This window comes from Pan troglodytes, chromosome 7, assembly GCF_028858775.2.
Source record: "Pan troglodytes isolate AG18354 chromosome 7, NHGRI_mPanTro3-v2.0_pri, whole genome shotgun sequence".
In the NCBI taxonomy this organism is placed as follows: Eukaryota; Metazoa; Chordata; class Mammalia; order Primates; family Hominidae; genus Pan; species Pan troglodytes.
The window spans coordinates 95,320,408-95,342,695 of record NC_072405.2 but is presented as its reverse complement, the minus strand read 5'-3'; the positions used below and the strand labels follow the sequence as shown (position 1 = coordinate 95,342,695).

General features: G+C 50.9%; 2 protein-coding genes across 2 annotated transcripts; both read right to left on the bottom strand.

Moving 5' to 3' along the window:
* Window positions 1–2,760: 2,760 nt before the first annotated feature.
* On the bottom strand, window positions 2,761–4,497 carry LOC134810786 (exonuclease GOR-like; the record flags this gene model as incomplete). Its single annotated transcript, XM_063816825.1, has 1 exon — window positions 2,761–4,497. A coding segment is annotated over exon 1 (1,737 nt), but the record flags the coding sequence as incomplete, so codon positions are not given.
* A 6,451-nt stretch (window positions 4,498–10,948) lies between these two features.
* LOC134810785 (putative exonuclease GOR) lies at window positions 10,949–12,967 on the bottom strand (the record flags this gene model as incomplete). Its single annotated transcript, XM_063816824.1, has 1 exon — window positions 10,949–12,967. A coding segment is annotated over exon 1 (2,019 nt), but the record flags the coding sequence as incomplete, so codon positions are not given.
* Between the last annotated feature and the right edge of the window lie 9,321 nt (window positions 12,968–22,288).

The window sequence follows — 22,288 nt, the reverse complement described above, 5'->3', positions numbered from 1 at the left end:
TAGGAATATGTTGGCAGTGGGGGCCGTTTTGTGGTTCCATATGAGCTTTAAAGCAGATTTTTCCAGTTCTGTGAAGAAAGTCATTGGTAGTTTGATGGGGATGGCATTGAATCTATAATTTACCTTGGGCAGTATGGCCATTTTCACGATATTGATTCTTCCAATCCGTGATGGTGGAATATTCTTCCATTTGTTTGTCTCCTCTTTTAGTTCGTGGAGCAATGCTTGGTAGTTCTCCTGGAAGAGGTCCTTCACATCCCTTGTTAGTTGGATTCCTAGGCATTTTATTCTCTTTGAAGCAATTGTGAATGGGAGCTCACTCATGATTTGGCTGTCTGTTTGCCTGTTATTGGTGTATAAGAATGCTTGTGATTTTTGCACCTCGATTTTGTATCCTGAGACTTTGCTGAAGTTGCTTATCAGCTTAAGGAGATTTTGGGCTGAGACGATGGGGTTTTCTAAATATTCAATCATGTCATCTGCACACAGGGACAATTGGACTTCCTCTTTTCCTAATTGATTTCTCTTTATTTCTTTCTCCTGCCTGATTGCCCTGGGCAGAAGTTCCAACACTATGTTGAATAGGAGTGGTGAGAGAGGGCATCCCTGTCTTGTGGCAGTTTGCAAAGGGAATGCTTCCACTTTTTGCCCATTCAGTATGATATTGGCTGTGGGTTTGCCCTAAATAGCCCTCATTATTTTGGGAGATGTCCCATCAATACCTAATTTATTGAGAGTTGTTGGCATGAAGGGCTGTTGAATTTTGTCAAAGGCCTTTTCTGCATCTGTTGAGATAATCACGCAGTTTCTGTCTTTGGTTCTGATTATATGCTGGATTATGTTTATTGTTTTGCATATGATGGACAAGCCTTGCATGTCAGGGATGAAGCCCACTGCATCATGATGGATAAGCCCTTTGATATGCTGCTGGATTCGTTTTTCCGGTATTTTATGGAGGATTTTCCCATCGATGTTCCTCAGGGACATAGGCCTAAAATTCTCTTTTTGGGTTGTGTTTCTCTCAGGCTTTGGGATCAGGATGATGCCGGCCTCATGAAATGAGTGAGGGAGGATTCCCTCTTTTTCTGTTGATTGGAATAGTTTCAGAAGGCATGGTACCAGCTCCTCCTTGTCCTTCTGGTAGAATTCGGCTGTGAATCCGTCTGGTCCTGGAGTTTTATTGCTTGATAGGCTGTTAATTATTGCCTCAATTTCAGAGCCCGTTAGTGGTCTACTCAGGCATTCAACTTCTTCCTGGTTTACTCTGGGGAGGTTGTATGCGTCCAGGAATTTATCCATTTCTTCTAGGTTTTCTAGTTCATTAGCTTAGAGGTGCTGATAGTATTGTCTGATGGTAGTTTGTATTTCTGTGGGATCGGTGGTGATATCCCCTTTATCATTTTTTACTGCATCTGTTTGACTCTTCTTTCTTTTCTTGTTTCTTAGTCTTGCTAGTGCTCTATCAATTTTGTTGATCACTGCAAAAAACCCGCTCCTGGATTCATTGATTTGTTGAAGGGTTTATTGTGTCTCTATCTCCACCAGTTCTGCTCGGATCTTAGTTATTTCTTGCCTTCTGCTAGTTTTTGAATGTGTTTGCTCTTGCTTCTCTCATTCTTTTAATGGTGATGTTAGGGTATGCATTTTTGATCTTTCCTGCTTTCTCTCGTGGGCAATTAGTGCTATAAATTTCCCTCTACACACTGCTTTAAATGTGACCCAGAGATTCTGGTATGTTGTGCCTTTGTTTTCATTGCTTTCAGAGAATATCTTTCTTTCTGCCTTCATTTCCTTAAGTACCCAGTACTCATTCAGGAGCAGGTTGTCCGGTTTCCATGCAGTTGAGCGGTTTTGAGTGAGTTTCTTTATCCTGAGGTCTACTTTGATGGCAATGTGGTCTGAAAGACCGTTTGTAGTAATTTCTGTTATTTTACATTTACTGAGGAGTGCTTTCCTTCCAACTATGTGGTCAATGTGGAAATAAGTGTGATGTGGTGCTGAGAAGCATGTATATTCTGTCGATTTGGGGTGGAGCGTTCTGTAGATGTCTCCTAGGTCCGCTTGGTGCAGAGCTGAGTTCAATTCCTGGATATCCTTTTTAGATTTCTGTCTCGTTGGTCTGTCTAATGTTTACAGAGGGCTGTTAAGGTTTCCCATTATTATGATGTGGGAGTCTAAGTCTCTTTTGATCACACTTTAAAGATCAAAAGGTAGAAGCGCAAAGACATTATCTGTGCAATATTAGAAACCTAGTAAGTGGTGGAATTTGGCCTTGAACCCAGATATCTAACTCCAGAGCCTAAGTGCTTCACCCACCTCACTGTGGTGCCTCTCGGGAAAAACAGGTAAGCACACATTCATAAAGCTGGTGGGCCGGGGGGCTGGCCTTGTACTCAGAGGCCATGGAAGTCACACGTGGGGTGGCTAGTGGTGTAAGGACAGAGGTCTCGGATGGGCAGAGGGATGTGGACAGGCGCGAGGGGGCGCGGCAGGGACTCGGGGGACTGGGAGTGGCGGCTCGGTGCTGCGGGAGGCGATTAGTGGAAGGACAGAGGTCTGGGAAGGGCAGAGGGATGGGGACAGGCCCGAGGGTCCGCGGCAGGGATTCCGGGGGACTGAGAGTGGCCGGTTGGGGTTACTCTTGGCTTTTTGCCCTCTCCTGCCGTCGACTGCTCCGGTTTCTTTGGCCTTGTGGCGAGGTGGACAGGGTGAGCTCTCGGGACTGATGGCGGTTGTGGAAGGTGCCTGGGGCCAAGGACAGGCCAGGGCGGCGGGAGAGGCGGACCGGTGGCGTGGCTGGATCTGGGCGCGCTGTCGGACCTTCCACATCACCAGCTGCAGGCAGGCGTTTGCGTCCTCGCTGGAGTTGTGGCCGTCCTGGCTGTCCTGGATGATCTGTCCCAGGTAGTCGGCCGCGAGATTCCTGAGGGAACGCTTGTAGGGGAAACCCAGGTAGTGCGGGAAGAGCACGGCCGTGTCCAGCACGGTGCTGTGGATGAGCTTCAGGGCCAGCAGATCGCTCTCCAGGCTGTGCCCGATGAGGATGGTTTGGGCGCTGAAAAAGCTCAGCAGGATGGCTTGCACTTGGGGCAAGGTGATGCTCGTCTTGGCGACGTCGGCCTCGGTGACTCCGGAAAACCTGGTGTTGTAGTCCACGATCTCGTTGTCGGGCTTGACGAAGGTGTCGTACACCACTCGCATGTCGGCGTCCACCACGGTGACGCGGGTCAGCTCTAGGCCATGCGTGGTGTAGCACATCTCACAGTCCAAGGCGTAGATTCCTGGATAAGCGTCTCTGGACAACTCTTTCTTGAAGGTCTCCACGAAGCCATCGAGGCTGTCCTTGCGGCCGTCCCGCACGTGCTGCTTTGCCACCTGGCAGCCCACAGAGCCAGGAGCAGCTGCACAGCAGGTGTACTGGCTAACCCGGCCTCCAGCCACCTGGCTCGAGCGGACCCGCCCCCAGTGATAATAACACAACTGGTCACGTACACAGCGGCCCGAGGAGGACACCAGGTACTCGGTGCCACAACGGCAGCAGACCCTGCAGGAGGAGTCGCCGGGCCCCTTCCCCTGGCCAGTGAAGAGGACGGCGCCTCCGGGCCGCTCGGGGTGCGGGAAGGGGTAGCCGTTCTCCTTGAGCTGGTCCTGGCTGAGCAGGAACTCCTGGAGGCGGCTGTACAGGGCGGCCCTGCTGAGGCCCGGCATGGAGCTGGGGGTCAGGCCCTTCAGTCTCTTGAGGGTGTTCAGGACCACGTTCAGGTACCTGTTCTTGTTGGGGCTGCAGTCGTAGGCCACCTTCTCCTCGTTCAGCGCCTTCTCCACGGCCTCCTGCTTGGAGGCGCAGAACTTGAGACACTCTTCGGTGAACAGTTGGAGATAGCCTCGGCGGAGGACGGTGGGGACTTGGCACCCAGACCTTCGGAGGATAATAGGTTTCTTCCAACTCGGTAGGGATGGACGACGGACGATTCGCTTAGAGCTGATGGTGGTGGTGGTCTTGCATGCCATCCCTGACCTGTTGCGCGTCTTCCCTGGCTGTCTGCCGACCTTGGAGCCACTGGAGCGTTGGCTGCTGCTGGCCACCCGGGTTCTCTTGGCATCTGTGCAACCTGTGACCAAGCAAGGGCTGGAAGACTGGGCGATCGTCTTCCTCTTCCTGGGGGCTGAGATGCGGACTCCCGAGGGCCTCTCTGTCAGCCTTGGGGCGGCTGGCAAGCAGCAGGCCGATCCCCTCTGCGCAGGGAAGTAGGACGCCTCCGTCACCATCTTGAGACACGCTGGGGGCACCGCCGGACCCCTGTTCTGGGGCTCCGCCTGGATGTCCACAAATGCGGAGGCCTGGTTGTGCATCTGGGGCACCCGGAGCCCGAAGCTCTGGGCAGGCTGATGAGAGGGCAGGGGGAATTCTGGAGCCTCGAGGGCCGCCTCCTCGGCCACCTTCTTAGCTTCTGGGTATCCAGGTGGGAACCAGCAGGGAGCTGTGGCTCGCAACATCTTGCTGCCTTCGGGAGCACCGGCCTGGCTCTGCTCCGCTCCCAACTGGCGGCTTCTTGCCTCCAGGGCCGCCTCCTCGGCCACCTTCTTAGCTTCTGGGTATCCAGGTGGGAACCAGCAGGGAGCTGTGGCTCGCAACATCTTGCTCTCTTCGGGAGCACCGGCCTGGCTCTGCTCCGCTCCCAACTGGCAGCTTCTTGCCTCCAGGGCCGCCTCCTCGGCCACCTTCTTAGCTTCTGGGTATCCAGGTGGGAACCAGCAGGGAGCTGTGGCTCGCAACATCTTGCTGCCTTCGGGAGCACCGGCCTGGCTCTGCTCCTCTCCCAACTGGCGGCTTCAATGAGTGCCGCCCCCGCCACCCGTCGCCTTTATAGACGCACAGGGCAGAGTGGGTGGGACTTCTCCTTGATAGGTTGCTGCTTCCATCCAATCACACTGAGCCTCATCTTCCACCAGACTCCAGCTTGGGAATGCCTCAAGGGGTGCACTAATGGAATCAACTGGAACTCCTGGTTGCTAACCTTGGAGCTAGGTTGCTTTTCCTGAGTTAATTAACTGTCCCTGCAGGGCAGTCCTATCATGGCTACTGGAATTGGGCCACTTAGGATTCATTTAAGCGTCAGGGAGTTTGGTCAACTTGCTTGGGCCCACACAGCACCCCATGGAGCCAGGACTGGGCCAGCAGTCTGCTGCATGCTGCAGGGCAGGATCTCTCTGGGGTTGCGTTTCCCTGCTCTGTGCACTCCTCCGCTGAGGGCAAATTGAGGACAGGAAGTGGACCGCACCCACTTCTCTCCCACGACTTGGGCAATGTTCAACACAGGGGTTCTTCAAAAGGTTCATAGAAAATGCACATGGTGAAGAAACTATGCATGGGTTTCCACTGGTTTGCACTCAAATAAACTTGTCCGAACTTCTTATAACCTTTCTGAACTAGATCTAGTTTGAGGCACTGAGAAGGATGAGACATCCACTGAAAAGGACTCCTATCAGAGCAACATGAATTCCACGAAAATTGCAGCAAGAGCAAACATCAAATTTCTGGTGAAGCTTGGGTGGAAGAATGAAGAAATCATTGATGTTTTAACAAAAGCTTCTAAGGACACTACCCCAAAGAAATGAACTCTTTACGAATGTATAGCTTGTTTCAAGAAGAGGTGAGAAGATGTGGGAGATGAATCCTGCAGTGGCTGTGAAAACCACTGTGCCCAGATCAGCTGCAGTTACGACGAGAGCTATCAGTGGAAATTTTAAACAGGAGGGATCACGATCCTGACGCATCCCTCTGACAAATTGTAACCGGAAGTTGGAACATGGCTTTACCAATATGACCTCGAATGCAAAGCATCATCAAAGCGACGGCTACCGAGAGGTGGCAGTGGTCCAGTCAAAGGAAAAGGAGGCCAGTCAGGAGCCAACATCATGGCATCAGTGTTTTGGGACACTCAAGGCATTTTGCTTGTTGACTTTCTGAAGGGCCAAACATCTGCTTATTAGGAGAGTGTTCCGAGAAGCTTAGAGAAAGCTTTGGTAGAAACATGCTGGGAAAGTCTCACTAGATCCCTGTTCACCACCTCAGTGCTCTGCTCATTCCTCTCATCAAACAAGGGCAATTTTGTCAGTTTCAATGGGCAGTCCTTAGGAATGCACCTTACGGGCTGCTTTCATGCCTTCTAAATTCTTTTTGTTTCCTAATTATAAAAAGTCATCTTGCTTGGAAAGATGAGAGAAAGTCTCCTTGCCATGCTTGGACAGATGAGAGATGAGATCCTCCTCTTCTCTCCCAGGACAGAATGGTCAGACTTGAGTTTCCTTTCTCCTCACTCTTCTCCTCCTTGAGGGAGGTGCTGTGCCGGACAGACCTGCTCCCGTGTCTAGACACGGGTAGACTCGTTGAAGATCCTCACAGGCAATCCTCCTTGGGGTCAAAGGGGAAGGATTTATTTCTTCAGGGCTCAGTAGTCCTCATCCTTACGAGCACCTTCACCAGCCCAGGGCGGGGTAGCGGAAGGTGAAAGGGCGTGGCTCACAGCCCGTTTCTTCCGCTCGGGCGTCTCCTGGGAGGAACCCTTGTCCAGTGAGCGGGTCTTCGTCTCCACCAAATTCCCTAGGGGGACACTTCTGGCAGCCCTTCTTGTTCAGCAGCTTACGGGGGTCAGGTGGACCTCTGCTAGTCACCAGCCTGAAGCCCTTACTCCATTTCAGCTATTTTTGCAGTTGCCTAGGTGACTTTTGAACCACATTACCCAGAACAGCCAACGGAGGAGGGGTGAGAAGAGTGGCCGTCTGGGTTTGCCGCATAGTGCTGCCTTAGAGGAGTGGTGCAGTCTTCGGTTGTGTGATACTTCACCTGGCTGATTTCTGGGAATGCCTCCACAAATTCGCTAAATTCAGTAGCTTTTGCCTTCCAAGATTCACCTGGTTGGTGTGTTGCACCCATTCACTAGTCATTTACATTAGGTACATCTCTTAATGCTATCCCTCCCCCTCCCCACGCCCATGACAGGCCCCGGTGTGTGATGTTCCCCTTCCTGTGTCCAAGCGTTCTCATACTTCAATTCCCACCTATGAATGAGAACATGCGGTGTTTGGTTTTTTTGTCCTTGCGATAGTTTGCTAAGAATGATGGTTTCCAGCTTCATCCGTGTCCCTCCAAAGGGCATGAACTCATGCTTTTTCATGGCTGCATAGTATTCCATGGTGTATTTGTGCCACATTTTCTTAATCCAGTCTATCATTGATGGACATCTGGGTTGGTTCCAAGTCTTTGCTACTGTGAATGGTGCCGCAATAAACATACGTCTGCGTGTGTGCTTTTAGCAGCATGATTTCTAATCCTATGGGTACATATACCCAGTAATGGGATGGCTGGGTCAAAAGGTATTTCTATTTCGAGATCCTTGAGGATTCACCACACTATCTTCCACTACCGTTGAACTAGTTTACAGTCCCACCAACAGTGTAAAAGTGTTCCTATTTGTCCACTACCTCTCCAGCACCTGTTGTTTCCTGACGTTTTAATGATCGCTCTTCTACCTGGTGTGAGATGATATCTCATTGCGGATTTGATTTGCATTTCTCTGATGGCCAGTGTTGATGAGCATTTTTTCATGTGTCTGTTGGCTGCATAAATGTCTTCTTTTGAGAAGTGTCTCTTTATATCCTTCCCCCACTTGTTGATGGGCTTGTTTGGTTTCTCTTGTAACTCTGTTTGAGTTCTTAGTAGATTCTGGATATTAGCCCTTTGTCAGATGAGTAGATTGCAAAAATTTTCTCCCTTTCTGCAGGATGCCTGTTCACTCTCATGGGAGTTTCTTTAGCTATGCAGAACGTCTTTAGTGTAATTGGATGCTGTTTGTCAATGTTGGCTTTCGTTGCCATTGCTTTTGGCGTTTTAGACATGAGGTCCTTGCCCATGCCTGTGTCCTCAATGGTATTGGCTGGGTTTTCTCCTAGGGTTTGTATGGTTTAAGATCTAACATTTAAGTCTTTCTTCTGTCTTGAATTAATTTTTGTACAAGGTGTAAGGAAGGGATCCGATTTCAGCTTTCGACATATGGCTAGCCTGTTTTCCCAGCACCATTTTTTAAATAGGGAATCCTTTCCCCATTTCTTGTTTTTGTCAGGTTTGTCAAAGATCAGATGGTTGTAGATGTGTCGTATTATTTCTGAGGGCTCTATTCTGTTCCATTGGTCTACGGTAACCAAAACGGCAACCGATAGCATGCTCTTTGGTTACTGTAGCCTTCTACTGTAGCTTGAAGTCGGACAGCTTGATGCCTCCATCGTTGTTCTTTTGGCTTAGGAATATGTTGGCAGTGGGGGCCGTTTTGTGGTTCCATATGAGCTTTAAAGCAGATTTTTCCAGTTCTGTGAAGAAAGTCATTGGTAGTTTGATGGGGATGGCATTGAATCTATAATTTACCTTGGGCAGTATGGCCATTTTCACGATATTGATTCTTCCAATCCGTGATGGTGGAATATTCTTCCATTTGTTTGTCTCCTCTTTTAGTTCGTGGAGCAATGCTTGGTAGTTCTCCTGGAAGAGGTCCTTCACATCCCTTGTTAGTTGGATTCCTAGGCATTTTATTCTCTTTGAAGCAATTGTGAATGGGAGCTCACTCATGATTTGGCTGTCTGTTTGCCTGTTATTGGTGTATAAGAATGCTTGTGATTTTTGCACCTCGATTTTGTATCCTGAGACTTTGCTGAAGTTGCTTATCAGCTTAAGGAGATTTTGGGCTGAGACGATGGGGTTTTCTAAATATTCAATCATGTCATCTGCACACAGGGACAATTGGACTTCCTCTTTTCCTAATTGATTTCTCTTTATTTCTTTCTCCTGCCTGATTGCCCTGGGCAGAAGTTCCAACACTATGTTGAATAGGAGTGGTGAGAGAGGGCATCCCTGTCTTGTGGCAGTTTGCAAAGGGAATGCTTCCACTTTTTGCCCATTCAGTATGATATTGGCTGTGGGTTTGCCCTAAATAGCCCTCATTATTTTGGGAGATGTCCCATCAATACCTAATTTATTGAGAGTTGTTGGCATGAAGGGCTGTTGAATTTTGTCAAAGGCCTTTTCTGCATCTGTTGAGATAATCACGCAGTTTCTGTCTTTGGTTCTGATTATATGCTGGATTATGTTTATTGTTTTGCATATGATGGACAAGCCTTGCATGTCAGGGATGAAGCCCACTGCATCATGATGGATATGCCCTTTGATATGCTGCTGGATTCGTTTTTCCGGTATTTTATGGAGGATTTTCCCATCGATGTTCCTCAGGGACATAGGCCTAAAATTCTCTTTTTGGGTTGTGTTTCTCTCAGGCTTTGGGATCAGGATGATGCCGGCCTCATGAAATGAGTGAGGGAGGATTCCCTCTTTTTCTGTTGATTGGAATAGTTTCAGAAGGCATGGTACCAGCTCCTCCTTGTCCTTCTGGTAGAATTCGGCTGTGAATCCGTCTGGTCCTGGAGTTTTATTGCTTGATAGGCTGTTAATTATTGCCTCAATTTCAGAGCCTGTTAGTGGTCTACTCAGGCATTCAACTTCTTCCTGGTTTACTCTGGGGAGGTTGTATGCGTCCAGGAATTTATCCATTTCTTCTAGGTTTTCTAGTTCATTAGCTTAGAGGTGCTGATAGTATTGTCTGATGGTAGTTTGTATTTCTGTGGGATCGGTGGTGATATCCCCTTTATCATTTTTTACTGCATCTGTTTGACTCTTCTTTCTTTTCTTGTTTCTTAGTCTTGCTAGTGCTCTATCAATTTTGTTGATCACTGCAAAAAACCCGCTCCTGGATTCATTGATTTGTTGAAGGGTTTATTGTGTCTCTATCTCCACCAGTTCTGCTCGGATCTTAGTTATTTCTTGCCTTCTGCTAGTTTTTGAATGTGTTTGCTCTTGCTTCTCTCATTCTTTTAATGGTGATGTTAGGGTATGCATTTTTGATCTTTCCTGCTTTCTCTCGTGGGCAATTAGTGCTATAAATTTCCCTCTACACACTGCTTTAAATGTGACCCAGAGATTCTGGTATGTTGTGCCTTTGTTTTCATTGCTTTCAGAGAATATCTTTCTTTCTGCCTTCATTTCCTTAAGTACCCAGTACTCATTCAGGAGCAGGTTGTCCGGTTTCCATGCAGTTGAGCGGTTTTGAGTGAGTTTCTTTATCCTGAGGTCTACTTTGATTGCAATGTGGTCTGAAAGACCGTTTGTAGTAATTTCTGTTATTTTACATTTACTGAGGAGTGCTTTCCTTCCAACTATGTGGTCAATGTGGAAATAAGTGTGATGTGGTGCTGAGAAGCATGTATATTCTGTCGATTTGGGGTGGAGCGTTCTGTAGATGTCTCCTAGGTCCGCTTGGTGCAGAGCTGAGTTCAATTCCTGGATATCCTTTTTAGATTTCTGTCTCGTTGGTCTGTCTAATGTTTACAGAGGGCTGTTAAAGTTTCCCATTATTATGATGTGGGAGTCTAAGTCTCTTTTGATCACACTTTAAAGATCAAAAGGTAGAAGCGCAAAGACATTATCTGTGCAATATTAGAAACCTAGTAAGTGGTGGAATTTGGCCTTGAACCCAGATATCTAACTCCAGAGCCTAAGTGCTTCACCCACCTCACTGTGGTGCCTCTCGAGAAAAACAGGTAAGCACACATTCAGAAAGCTGGTGGGCCGGGGGGCTGGCCTTGTACTCAGAGGCCATGGAAGTCCCACGTGGGGTGGCTAGTGGTGTAAGGACAGAGGTCTCGGATGGGCAGAGGGATGTGGACAGGCGCGAGGGGGCGCGGCAGGGACTCGGGGGACTGGGAGTGGCCGGTTGGGGTTACTCTTGGCTTTTTGCCCTCTCCTGCCGTCGACTGCTCCGGTTTCTTTGGCCTTGCGGCGAGGTGGACAGGGTGAGCTCTCGGGACTGATGGCGGTTGTGGAAGGTGCCTGGGGCCAAGGACAGGCCAGGGCGGCGGGAGAGGCGGACCGGTGGCGTGGCTGGATCTGGGCGCGCTGTCGGACCTTCCACATCACCAGCTGCAGGCAGGCGTTTGCGTCCTCGCTGGAGTTGTGGCCGTCCTGGCTGTCCTGGATGATCTGTCCCAGGTAGTCGGCCGCGAGATTCCTGAGGGAACGCTTGTAGGGGAAACCCAGGTAGTGCGGGAAGAGCACGGCCGTGTCCAGCACGGTGCTGTGGATGAGCTTCAGGGCCAGCAGATCGCTCTCCAGGCTGTGCCCGATGAGGATGGTTTGGGCGCTGAAAAAGCTCAGCAGGATGGCTTGCACTTGGGGCAAGGTGATGCTCGTCTTGGCGACGTCGGCCTCGGTGACTCCGGAAAACCTGGTGTTGTAGTCCACGATCTCGTTGTCGGGCTTGACGAAGGTGTCGTACACCACTCGCATGTCGGCGTCCACCACGGTGACGCGGGTCAGCTCTAGGCCATGCGTGGTGTAGCACATCTCACAGTCCAAGGCGTAGATTCCTGGATAAGCGTCTCTGGACAACTCTTTCTTGAAGGTCTCCACGAAGCCATCGAGGCTGTCCTTGCGGCCGTCCCGCACGTGCTGCTTTGCCACCTGGCAGCCCACAGAGCCAGGAGCAGCTGCACAGCAGGTGTACTGGCTAACCCGGCCTCCAGCCACCTGGCTCGAGCGGACCCGCCCCCAGTGATAATAACACAACTGGTCACGTACACAGCGGCCCGAGGAGGACACCAGGTACTCGGTGCCACAACGGCAGCAGACCCTGCAGGAGGAGTCGCCGGGCCCCTTCCCCTGGCCAGTGAAGAGGACGGCGCCTCCGGGCCGCTCGGGGTGCGGGAAGGGGTAGCCGTTCTCCTTGAGCTGGTCCTGGCTGAGCAGGAACTCCTGGAGGCGGCTGTACAGGGCGGCCCTGCTGAGGCCCGGCATGGAGCTGGGGGTCAGGCCCTTCAGTCTCTTGAGGGTGTTCAGGACCACGTTCAGGTACCTGTTCTTGTTGGGGCTGCAGTCGTAGGCCACCTTCTCCTCGTTCAGCGCCTTCTCCACGGCCTCCTGCTTGGAGGCGCAGAACTTGAGACACTCTTCGGTGAACAGTTGGAGATAGCCTCGGCGGAGGACGGTGGGGACTTGGCACCCAGACCTTCGGAGGATAATAGGTTTCTTCAAACTCGGTAGGGATGGACGACGGACGATTCGCTTAGAGCTGATGGTGGTGGTGGTCTTGCATGCCATCCCTGACCTGTTGCGCGTCTTCCCTGGCTGTCTGCCGACCTTGGAGCCACTGGAGCGTTGGCTGCTGCTGGCCACCCGGGTTCTCTTGGCATCTGTGCAACCTGTGACCAAGCAAGGGCTGGAAGAGTGGGCGATCGTCTTCCTCTTCCTGGGGGCTGAGATGCGGACTCCCGAGGGCCTCTCTGTCAGCCTTGGGGCGGCTGGCAAGCAGCAGGCCGATCCCCTCTGCGCAGGGAAGTAGGACGCCTCCGTCACCATCTTGAGACACGCTGGGGGCACCGCCGGACCCCTGTTCTGTGGCTCCGCCTGGATGTCCACAAATGCGGAGGCCTGGTTGTGCATCTGGGGCACCCGGAGCCCGAAGCTCTGGGCAGGCTGATGAGAGGGCAGGGGGAATTCTGGAGCCTCGAGGGCCGCCTCCTCGGCCACCTTCTTAGCTTCTGGGTATCCAGGTGGGAACCAGCAGGGAGCTGTGGCTCGCAACATCTTGCTGCCTTCGGGAGCACCGGCCTGGCTCTGCTCCGCTCCCAACTGGCGGCTTCTTGCCTCCAGGGCCGCCTCCTCGGCCACCTTCTTAGCTTCTGGGTATCCAGGTGGGAACCAGCAGGGAGCTGTGGCTCGCAACATCTTGCTGCCTTCGGGAGCACCGGCCTGGCTCTGCTCCGCTCCCAACTGGCGGCTTCTTGCCTCCAGGGCCGCCTCCTCGGCCACCTTCTTAGCTTCTGGGTATCCAGGTGGGAACCAGCAGGGAGCTGTGGCTCGCAACATCTTGCTGCCTTCGGGAGCACCGGCCTGGCTCTGCTCCGCTCCCAACTGGCGGCTTCTTGCCTCCAGGGCCGCCTCCTCGGCCACCTTCTTAGCTTCTGGGTATCCAGGTGGGAACCAGCAGGGAGCTGTGGCTCGCAACATCTTGCTGCCTTCGGGAGCACCGGCCTGGCTCTGCTCCTCTCCCAACTGGCGGCTTCAATGAGTGCCGCCCCCGCCACCCGTCGCCTTTATAGACGCACAGGGCAGAGTGGGTGGGACTTCTCCTTGATAGGTTGCTGCTTCCATCCAATCACACTGAGCCTCATCTTCCACCAGACTCCAGCTTGGGAATGCCTCAAGGGGTGCACTAATGGAATCAACTGGAACTCCTGGTTGCTAACCTTGGAGCTAGGTTGCTTTTCCTGAGTTAATTAACTGTCCCTGCAGGGCAGTCCTATCATGGCTACTGGAATTGGGCCACCTAGGATTCATTTCAGCGTCAGGGAGTTTGGTCAACTTGCTTGGGCCCACACAGCACCCCATGGAGCCAGGACTGGGCCAGCAGTCTGCTGCATGCTGCAGGGCAGGATCTCTCTGGGGTTGCGTTTCCCTGCTCTGTGCACTCCTCCGCTGAGGGCAAATTGAGGACAGGAAGTGGACCGCACCCACTTCTCTCCCACGACTTGGGCAATGTTCAACACAGGGGTTCTTCAAAAGGTTCATAGAAAATGCACATGGTGAAGAAACTATGCATGGGTTTCCACTGGTTTGCACTCAAATAAACTTGTCCGAACTTCTTATAACCTTTCTGAACTAGATCTAGTTTGAGGCACTGAGAAGGATGAGACATCCACTGAAAAGGACTCCTATCAGAGCAACATGAATTCCACGAAAATTGCAGCAAGAGCAAACATCAAATTTCTGGTGAAGCTTGGGTGGAAGAATGAAGAAATCATTGATGTTTTAACAAAAGCTTCTAAGGACACTACCCCAAAGAAATGAACTCTTTACGAATGTATAGCTTGTTTCAAGAAGAGGTGAGAAGATGTGGGAGATGAATCCTGCAGTGGCTGTGAAAACCACTGTGCCCAGATCAGCTGCAGTTACGACGAGAGCTATCAGTGGAAATTTTAAACAGGAGGGATCACGATCCTGACGCATCCCTCTGACAAATTGTAACCGGAAGTTGGAACATGGCTTTACCAATATGACCTCGAATGCAAAGCATCATCAAAGCGACGGCTACCGAGAGGTGGCAGTGGTCCAGTCAAAGGAAAAGGAGGCCAGTCAGGAGCCAACATCATGGCATCAGTGTTTTGGGACACTCAAGGCATTTTGCTTGTTGACTTTCTGAAGGGCCAAACATCTGCTTATTAGGAGAGTGTTCCGAGAAGCTTAGAGAAAGCTTTGGTAGAAACATGCTGGGAAAGTCTCACTAGATCCCTGTTCACCACCTCAGTGCTCTGCTCATTCCTCTCATCAAACAAGGGCAATTTTGTCAGTTTCAATGGGCAGTCCTTAGGAATGCACCTTACGGGCTGCTTTCATGCCTTCTAAATTCTTTTTGTTTCCTAATTATAAAAAGTCATCTTGCTTGGAAAGATGAGAGAAAGTCTCCTTGCCATGCTTGGACAGATGAGAGATGAGATCCTCCTCTTCTCTCCCAGGACAGAATGGTCAGACTTGAGTTTCCTTTCTCCTCACTCTTCTCCTCCTTGAGGGAGGTGCTGTGCCGGACAGACCTGCTCCCGTGTCTAGACACGGGTAGACTCGTTGAAGATCCTCACAGGCAATCCTCCTTGGGGTCAAAGGGGAAGGATTTATTTCTTCAGGGCTCAGTAGTCCTCATCCTTACGCGCACCTTCACCAGCCCAGGGCGGGGTAGCGGAGGGTGAAAGGGCGTGGCTCACAGCCCGTTTCTTCCGCTCGGGCGTCTCCTGGGAGGAACCCTTGTCCAGTGAGCGGGTCTTCGTCTCCACCAAATTCCCTAGGGGGACACTTCTGGCAGCCCTTCTTGTTCAGCAGCTTACGGGGGTCAGGTGGACCTCTGCTAGTCACCAGCCTGAAGCCCTTACTCCATTTCAGCTATTTTTGCAGTTGCCTAGGTGACTTTTGAACCACATTACCCAGAACAGCCAACGGAGGAGGGGTGAGAAGAGTGGCCGTCTGGGTTTGCCGCATAGTGCTGCCTTAGAGGAGTGGTGCAGTCTTCGGTTGTGTGATACTTCACCTGGCTGATTTCTGGGAATGCCTCCACAAATTCGCTAAATTCAGTAGCTTTTGCCTTCCAAGATTCACCTGGTTGGTGTGTTGCACCCATTCACTAGTCATTTACGTTAGGTATATCTCTTAATGCTATCCCTCCCCCTCCCCACGCCCATGACAGGCCCCGGTGTGTGATGTTCCCCTTTCTGTGTCCAAGCGTTCTCATACTTCAATTCCCACCTATGAATGAGAACATGCGGTGTTTGGTTTTTTTGTCCTTGCGATAGTTTGCTAAGAATGATGGTTTCCAGCTTCATCCGTGTCCCTCCAAAGGGCATGAACTCATGCTTTTTCATGGCTGCATAGTATTCCATGGTGTATTTGTGCCACATTTTCTTAATCCAGTCTATCATTGGTGGACATCTGGGTTGGTTCCAAGTCTTTGCTACTGTGAATGGTGCCGCAATAAACATACGTCTGCGTGTGTGCTTTTAGCAGCATGATTTCTAATCCTATGGGTATATATACCCAGTAATGGGATGTCTGGGTCAAAAGGTATTTCTATTTCGAGATCCTTGAGGATTCACCACACTATCTTCCACTACCGTTGAACTAGTTTACAGTCCCACCAACAGTGTAAAAGTGTTCCTATTTGTCCACTACCTCTCCAGCACCTGTTGTTTCCTGACGTTTTATTGATCGCTCTTCTACCTGGTGTGAGATGATATCTCATTGCGGATTTGATTTGCATTTCTCTGATGGCCAGTGTTGATGAGCATTTTTTCATGTGTCTGTTGGCTGCATAAATGTCTTCTTTTGAGAAGTGTCTCTTTATATCCTTCCCCCACTTGTTGATGGGCTTGTTTGGTTTCTCTTGTAACTCTGTTTGAGTTCTTAGTAGATTCTGGATATTAGCCCTTTGTCAGATGAGTAGATTGCAAAAATTTTCTCCCTTTCTGCAGGATGCCTGTTCACTCTCATGGGAGTTTCTTTAGCTATGCAGAACGTCTTTAGTGTAATTAGATGCTGTTTGTCAATGTTGGCTTTCGTTGCCATTGCTTTTGGCGTTTTAGACATGAGGTCCTTGCCCATGCCTGTGTCCTCAATGGTATTGGCTGGGTTTTCTCCTAGGGTTTGTATGGTTTAAGATCTAACATTTAAGTCTTTCTTCTGTCTTGAATTAATTTTTGTACAAGGTGTAAGGAAGGGATCCGATTTCAGCTTTCGACATATGGCTAGCCTGTTTTCCCAGCACCATTTTTTAAATAGGGAATCCTTTCCCCATTTCTTGTTTTTGTCAGGTTTGTCAAAGATCAGATGGTTGTAGATGTGTCGTATTATTTCTGAGGGCTCTATTCTGTTCCATTGGTCTACGGTAACCAAAACGGCAACCGATAGCATGCTCTTTGGTTACTGTAGCCTTCTACTGTAGCTTGAAGTCGGACAGCTTGATGCCTCCATCGTTGTTCTTTTGGCTTAGGAATATGTTGGCAGTGGGGGCCGTTTTGTGGTTCCATATGAGCTTTAAAGCAGATTTTTCCAGTTCTGTGAAGAAAGTCATTGGTAGTTTGATGGGGATGGCATTGAATCTATAATTTACCTTGGGCAGTATGGCCATTTTCACGATATTGATTCTTCCAATCCGTGATGGTGGAATATTCTTCCATTTGTTTGTCTCCTCTTTTAGTTCGTGGAGCAATGCTTGGTAGTTCTCCTGGAAGAGGTCCTTCACATCCCTTGTTAGTTGGATTCCTAGGCATTTTATTCTCTTTGAAGCAATTGTGAATGGGAGCTCACTCATGATTTGGCTGTCTGTTTGCCTGTTATTGGTGTATAAGAATGCTTGTGATTTTTGCACCTCGATTTTGTATCCTGAGACTTTGCTGAAGTTGCTTATCAGCTTAAGGAGATTTTGGGCTGAGACGATGGGGTTTTCTAAATATTCAATCATGTCATCTGCACGCAGGGACAATTGGACTTCCTCTTTTCCTAATTGATTTCTCTTTATTTCTTTCTCCTGCCTGATTGCCCTGGGCAGAAGTTCCAACACTATGTTGAATAGGAGTGGTGAGAGAGGGCATCCCTGTCTTGTGGCAGTTTGCAAAGGGAATGCTTCCACTTTTTGCCCATTCAGTATGATATTGGCTGTGGGTTTGCCCTAAATAGCCCTCATTATTTTGGGAGATGTCCCATCAATACCTAATTTATTGAGAGTTGTTGGCATGAAGGGCTGTTGAATTTTGTCAAAGGCCTTTTCTGCATCTGTTGAGATAATCACGCAGTTTCTGTCTTTGGTTCTGATTATATGCTGGATTATGTTTATTGTTTTGCATATGATGGACAAGCCTTGCATGTCAGGGATGAAGCCCACTGCATCATGATGGATAAGCCCTTTGATATGCTGCTGGATTCGTTTTTCCGGTATTTTATGGAGGATTTTCCCATCGATGTTCCTCAGGGACATAGGCCTAAAATTCTCTTTTTGGGTTGTGTTTCTCTCAGGCTTTGGGATCAGGATGATGCCGGCCTCATGAAATGAGTGAGGGAGGATTCCCTCTTTTTCTGTTGATTGGAATAGTTTCAGAAGGCATGGTACCAGCTCCTCCTTGTCCTTCTGGTAGAATTCGGCTGTGAATCCGTCTGGTCCTGGAGTTTTATTGCTTGATAGGCTGTTAATTATTGCCTCAATTTCAGAGCCTGTTAGTGGTCTACTCAGGCATTCAACTTCTTCCTGGTTTACTCTGGGGAGGTTGTATGCGTCCAGGAATTTATCCATTTCTTCTAGGTTTTCTAGTTCATTAGCTTAGAGGTGCTGATAGTATTGTCTGATGGTAGTTTGTATTTCTGTGGGATCGGTGGTGATATCCCCTTTATCATTTTTTACTGCATCTGTTTGACTCTTCTTTCTTTTCTTGTTTCTTAGTCTTGCTAGTGCTCTATCAATTTTGTTGATCACTGCAAAAAACCCGCTCCTGGATTCATTGATTTGTTGAAGGGTTTATTGTGTCTCTATCTCCACCAGTTCTGCTCGGATCTTAGTTATTTCTTGCCTTCTGCTAGTTTTTGAATGTGTTTGCTCTTGCTTCTCTCATTCTTTTAATGGTGATGTTAGGGTATGCATTTTTGATCTTTCCTGCTTTCTCTCGTGGGCAATTAGTGCTATAAATTTCCCTCTACACACTGCTTTAAATGTGACCCAGAGATTCTGGTATGTTGTGCCTTTGTTTTCATTGCTTTCAGAGAATATCTTTCTTTCTGCCTTCATTTCCTTAAGTACCCAGTAGTCATTCAGGAGCAGGTTGTCCGGTTTCCATGCAGTTGAGCGGTTTTGAGTGAGTTTCTTTATCCTGAGGTCTACTTTGATTGCAATGTGGTCTGAAAGACCGTTTGTAGTAATTTCTGTTATTTTACATTTACTGAGGAGTGCTTTCCTTCCAACTATGTGGTCAATGTGGAAATAAGTGTGATGTGGTGCTGAGAAGCATGTATATTCTGTCGATTTGGGGTGGAGCGTTCTGTAGATGTCTCCTAGGTCCGCTTGGTGCAGAGCTGAGTTCAATTCCTGGATATCCTTTTTAGATTTCTGTCTCGTTGGTCTGTCTAATGTTTACAGAGGGCTGTTAAAGTTTCCCATTATTATGATGTGGGAGTCTAAGTCTCTTTTGATCACACTTTAAAGATCAAAAGGTAGAAGCGCAAAGACATTATCTGTGCAATATTAGAAACCTAGTAAGTGGTGGAATTTGGCCTTGAACCCAGATATCTAACTCCAGAGCCTAAGTGCTTCACCCACCTCACTGTGGTGCCTCTCGAGAAAAACAGGTAAGCACACATTCAGAAAGCTGGTGGGCCGGGGGGCTGGCCTTGTACTCAGAGGCCATGGAAGTCCCACGTGGAGTGGCTAGTGGTGTAAGGACAGAGGTCTCGGATGGGCAGAGGGATGTGGACAGGCGCGAGGGGGCGCGGCAGGGACTCGGGGGACTGGGAGTGGCGGCTCGGTGCTGCGGGAGGCGATTAGTGGAAGGACAGAGGTCTGGGAAGGGCAGAGGGATGGGGACAGGCCCGAGGGTCCGCGGCAGGGATTCCGGGGGACTGGGAGTGGCCGGTTGGGGTTACTCTTGGCTTTTTGCCCTCTCCTGCCGTCGACTGCTCCGGTTTCTTTGGCCTTGCGGCGAGGTGGACAGGGTGAGCTCTCGGGACTGATGGCGGTTGTGGAAGGTGCCTGGGGCCAAGGACAGGCCAGGGCGGCGGGAGAGGCGGACCGGTGGCGTGGCTGGATCTGGGCGCGCTGTCGGACCTTCCACATCACCAGCTGCAGGCAGGCGTTTGCGTCCTCGCTGGAGTTGTGGCCGTCCTGGCTGTCCTGGATGATCTGTCCCAGGTAGTCGGCCGCGAGATTCCTGAGGGAACGCTTGTAGGGGAAACCCAGGTAGTGCGGGAAGAGCACGGCCGTGTCCAGCACGGTGCTGTGGATGAGCTTCAGGGCCAGCAGATCGCTCTCCAGGCTGTGCCCGATGAGGATGGTTTGGGCGCTGAAAAAGCTCAGCAGGATGGCTTGCACTTGGGGCAAGGTGATGCTCGTCTTGGCGACGTCGGCCTCGGTGACTCCGGAAAACCTGGTGTTGTAGTCCACGATCTCGTTGTCGGGCTTGACGAAGGTGTCGTACACCACTCGCATGTCGGCGTCCACCACGGTGACGCGGGTCAGCTCTAGGCCATGCGTGGTGTAGCACATCTCACAGTCCAAGGCGTAGATTCCTGGATAAGCGTCTCTGGACAACTCTTTCTTGAAGGTCTCCACGAAGCCATCGAGGCTGTCCTTGCGGCCGTCCCGCACGTGCTGCTTTGCCACCTGGCAGCCCACAGAGCCAGGAGCAGCTGCACAGCAGGTGTACTGGCTAACCCGGCCTCCAGCCACCTGGCTCCAGCGGACCCGCCCCCAGTGATAATAACACAACTGGTCACGTACACAGCGGCCCGAGGAGGACACCAGGTACTCGGTGCCACAACGGCAGCAGACCCTGCAGGAGGAGTCGCCGGGCCCCTTCCCCTGGCCAGTGAAGAGGACGGCGCCTCCGGGCCGCTCGGGGTGCGGGAAGGGGTAGCCGTTCTCCTTGAGCTGGTCCTGGCTGAGCAGGAACTCCTGGAGGCGGCTGTACAGGGCGGCCCTGCTGAGGCCCGGCATGGAGCTGGGGGTCAGGCCCTTCAGTCTCTTGAGGGTGTTCAGGACCACGTTCAGGTACCTGTTCTTGTTGGGGCTGCAGTCGTAGGCCACCTTCTCCTCGTTCAGCGCCTTCTCCACGGCCTCCTGCTTGGAGGCGCAGAACTTGAGACACTCTTCGGTGAACAGTTGGAGATAGCCTCGGCGGAGGACGGTGGGGACTTGGCACCCAGACCTTCGGAGGATAATAGGTTTCTTCCAACTCGGTAGGGATGGACGACGGACGATTCGCTTAGAGCTGATGGTGGTGGTGGTCTTGCATGCCATCCCTGACCTGTTGCGCGTCTTCCCTGGCTGTCTGCCGACCTTGGAGCCACTGGAGCGTTGGCTGCTGCTGGCCACCCGGGTTCTCTTGGCATCTGTGCAACCTGTGACCAAGCAAGGGCTGGAAGACTGGGCGATCGTCTTCCTCTTCCTGGGGGCTGAGATGCGGACTCCCGAGGGCCTCTCTGTCAGCCTTGGGGCGGCTGGCAAGCAGCAGGCCGATCCCCTCTGCGCAGGGAAGTAGGACGCCTCCGTCACCATCTTGAGACACGCTGGGGGCACCGCCGGACCCCTGTTCTGGGGCTCCGCCTGGATGTCCACAAATGCGGAGGCCTGGTTGTGCATCTGGGGCACCCGGAGCCCGAAGCTCTGGGCAGGCTGATGAGAGGGCAGGGGGAATTCTGGAGCCTCGAGGGCCGCCTCCTCGGCCACCTTCTTAGCTTCTGGGTATCCAGGTGGGAACCAGCAGGGAGCTGTGGCTCGCAACATCTTGCTGCCTTCGGGAGCACCGGCCTGGCTCTGCTCCGCTCCCAACTGGCGGCTTCTTGCCTCCAGGGCCGCCTCCTCGGCCACCTTCTTAGCTTCTGTGTATCCAGGTGGGAACCAGCAGGGAGCTGTGGCTCGCAACATCTTGCTGCCTTCGGGAGCACCGGCCTGGCTCTGCTCCGCTCCCAACTGGTGGCTTCTTGCCTCCAGGGCCGCCTCCTCGGCCACCTTCTTAGCTTCTGGGTATCCAGGTGGGAACCAGCAGGGAGCTGTGACTCGCAACATCTTGCTGCCTTCGGGAGCACCGGCCTGGCTCTGCTCCTCTCCCAACTGGCGGCTTCAATGAGTGCCGCGGCCGCCACCCGTCGCCTTTATAGACGCACAGGGCAGACTGGGTGGGACTTCTCCTTGATAGGTTGGTGCTTCCATCCAATCACACTGAGCCTCATCTTCCACCAGACTCCAGCTTGGGAATGCCTCAAGGGGTGCACTAATGGAATCAACTGGAACTCCTGGTTGCTAACCTTGGAGCTAGGTTGCTTTTCCTGAGTTAATTAACTGTCCCTGCAGGGCAGTCCTATCATGGCTACTGGAATTGGGCCACCTAGGATTCATTTCAGCGTCAGGGAGTTTGGTCAACTTGCTTGGGCCCACACAGCACCCCATGGAGCCAGGACTGGGCCAGCAGTCTGCTGCATGCTGCAGGGCAGGATCTCTCTGGGGTTGCGTTTCCCTGCTCTGTGCACTCCTCTGCTGAGGGCAAATTGAGGACAGGAAGTGGACCGCACCCACTTCTCTCCCACGACTTGGGCAATGTTCAACACAGGGGTTCTTCAAAAGGTTCATAGAAAATGCACATGGTGAAGAAACTATGCATGGGTTTCCACTGGTTTGCACTCAAATAAACTTGTCCGAACTTCTTATAACCTTTCTGAACTAGATCTAGTTTGAGGCACTGAGAAGGATGAGACATCCACTGAAAAGGACTCCTATCAGAGCAACATGAATTCCACGAAAATTGCAGCAAGAGCAAACATCAAATTTCTGGTGAAGCTTGGGTGGAAGAATGAAGAAATCATTGATGTTTTAACAAAAGCTTCTAAGGACACTACCCCAAAGAAATGAACTCTTTACGAATGTATAGCTTGTTTCAAGAAGAGGTGAGA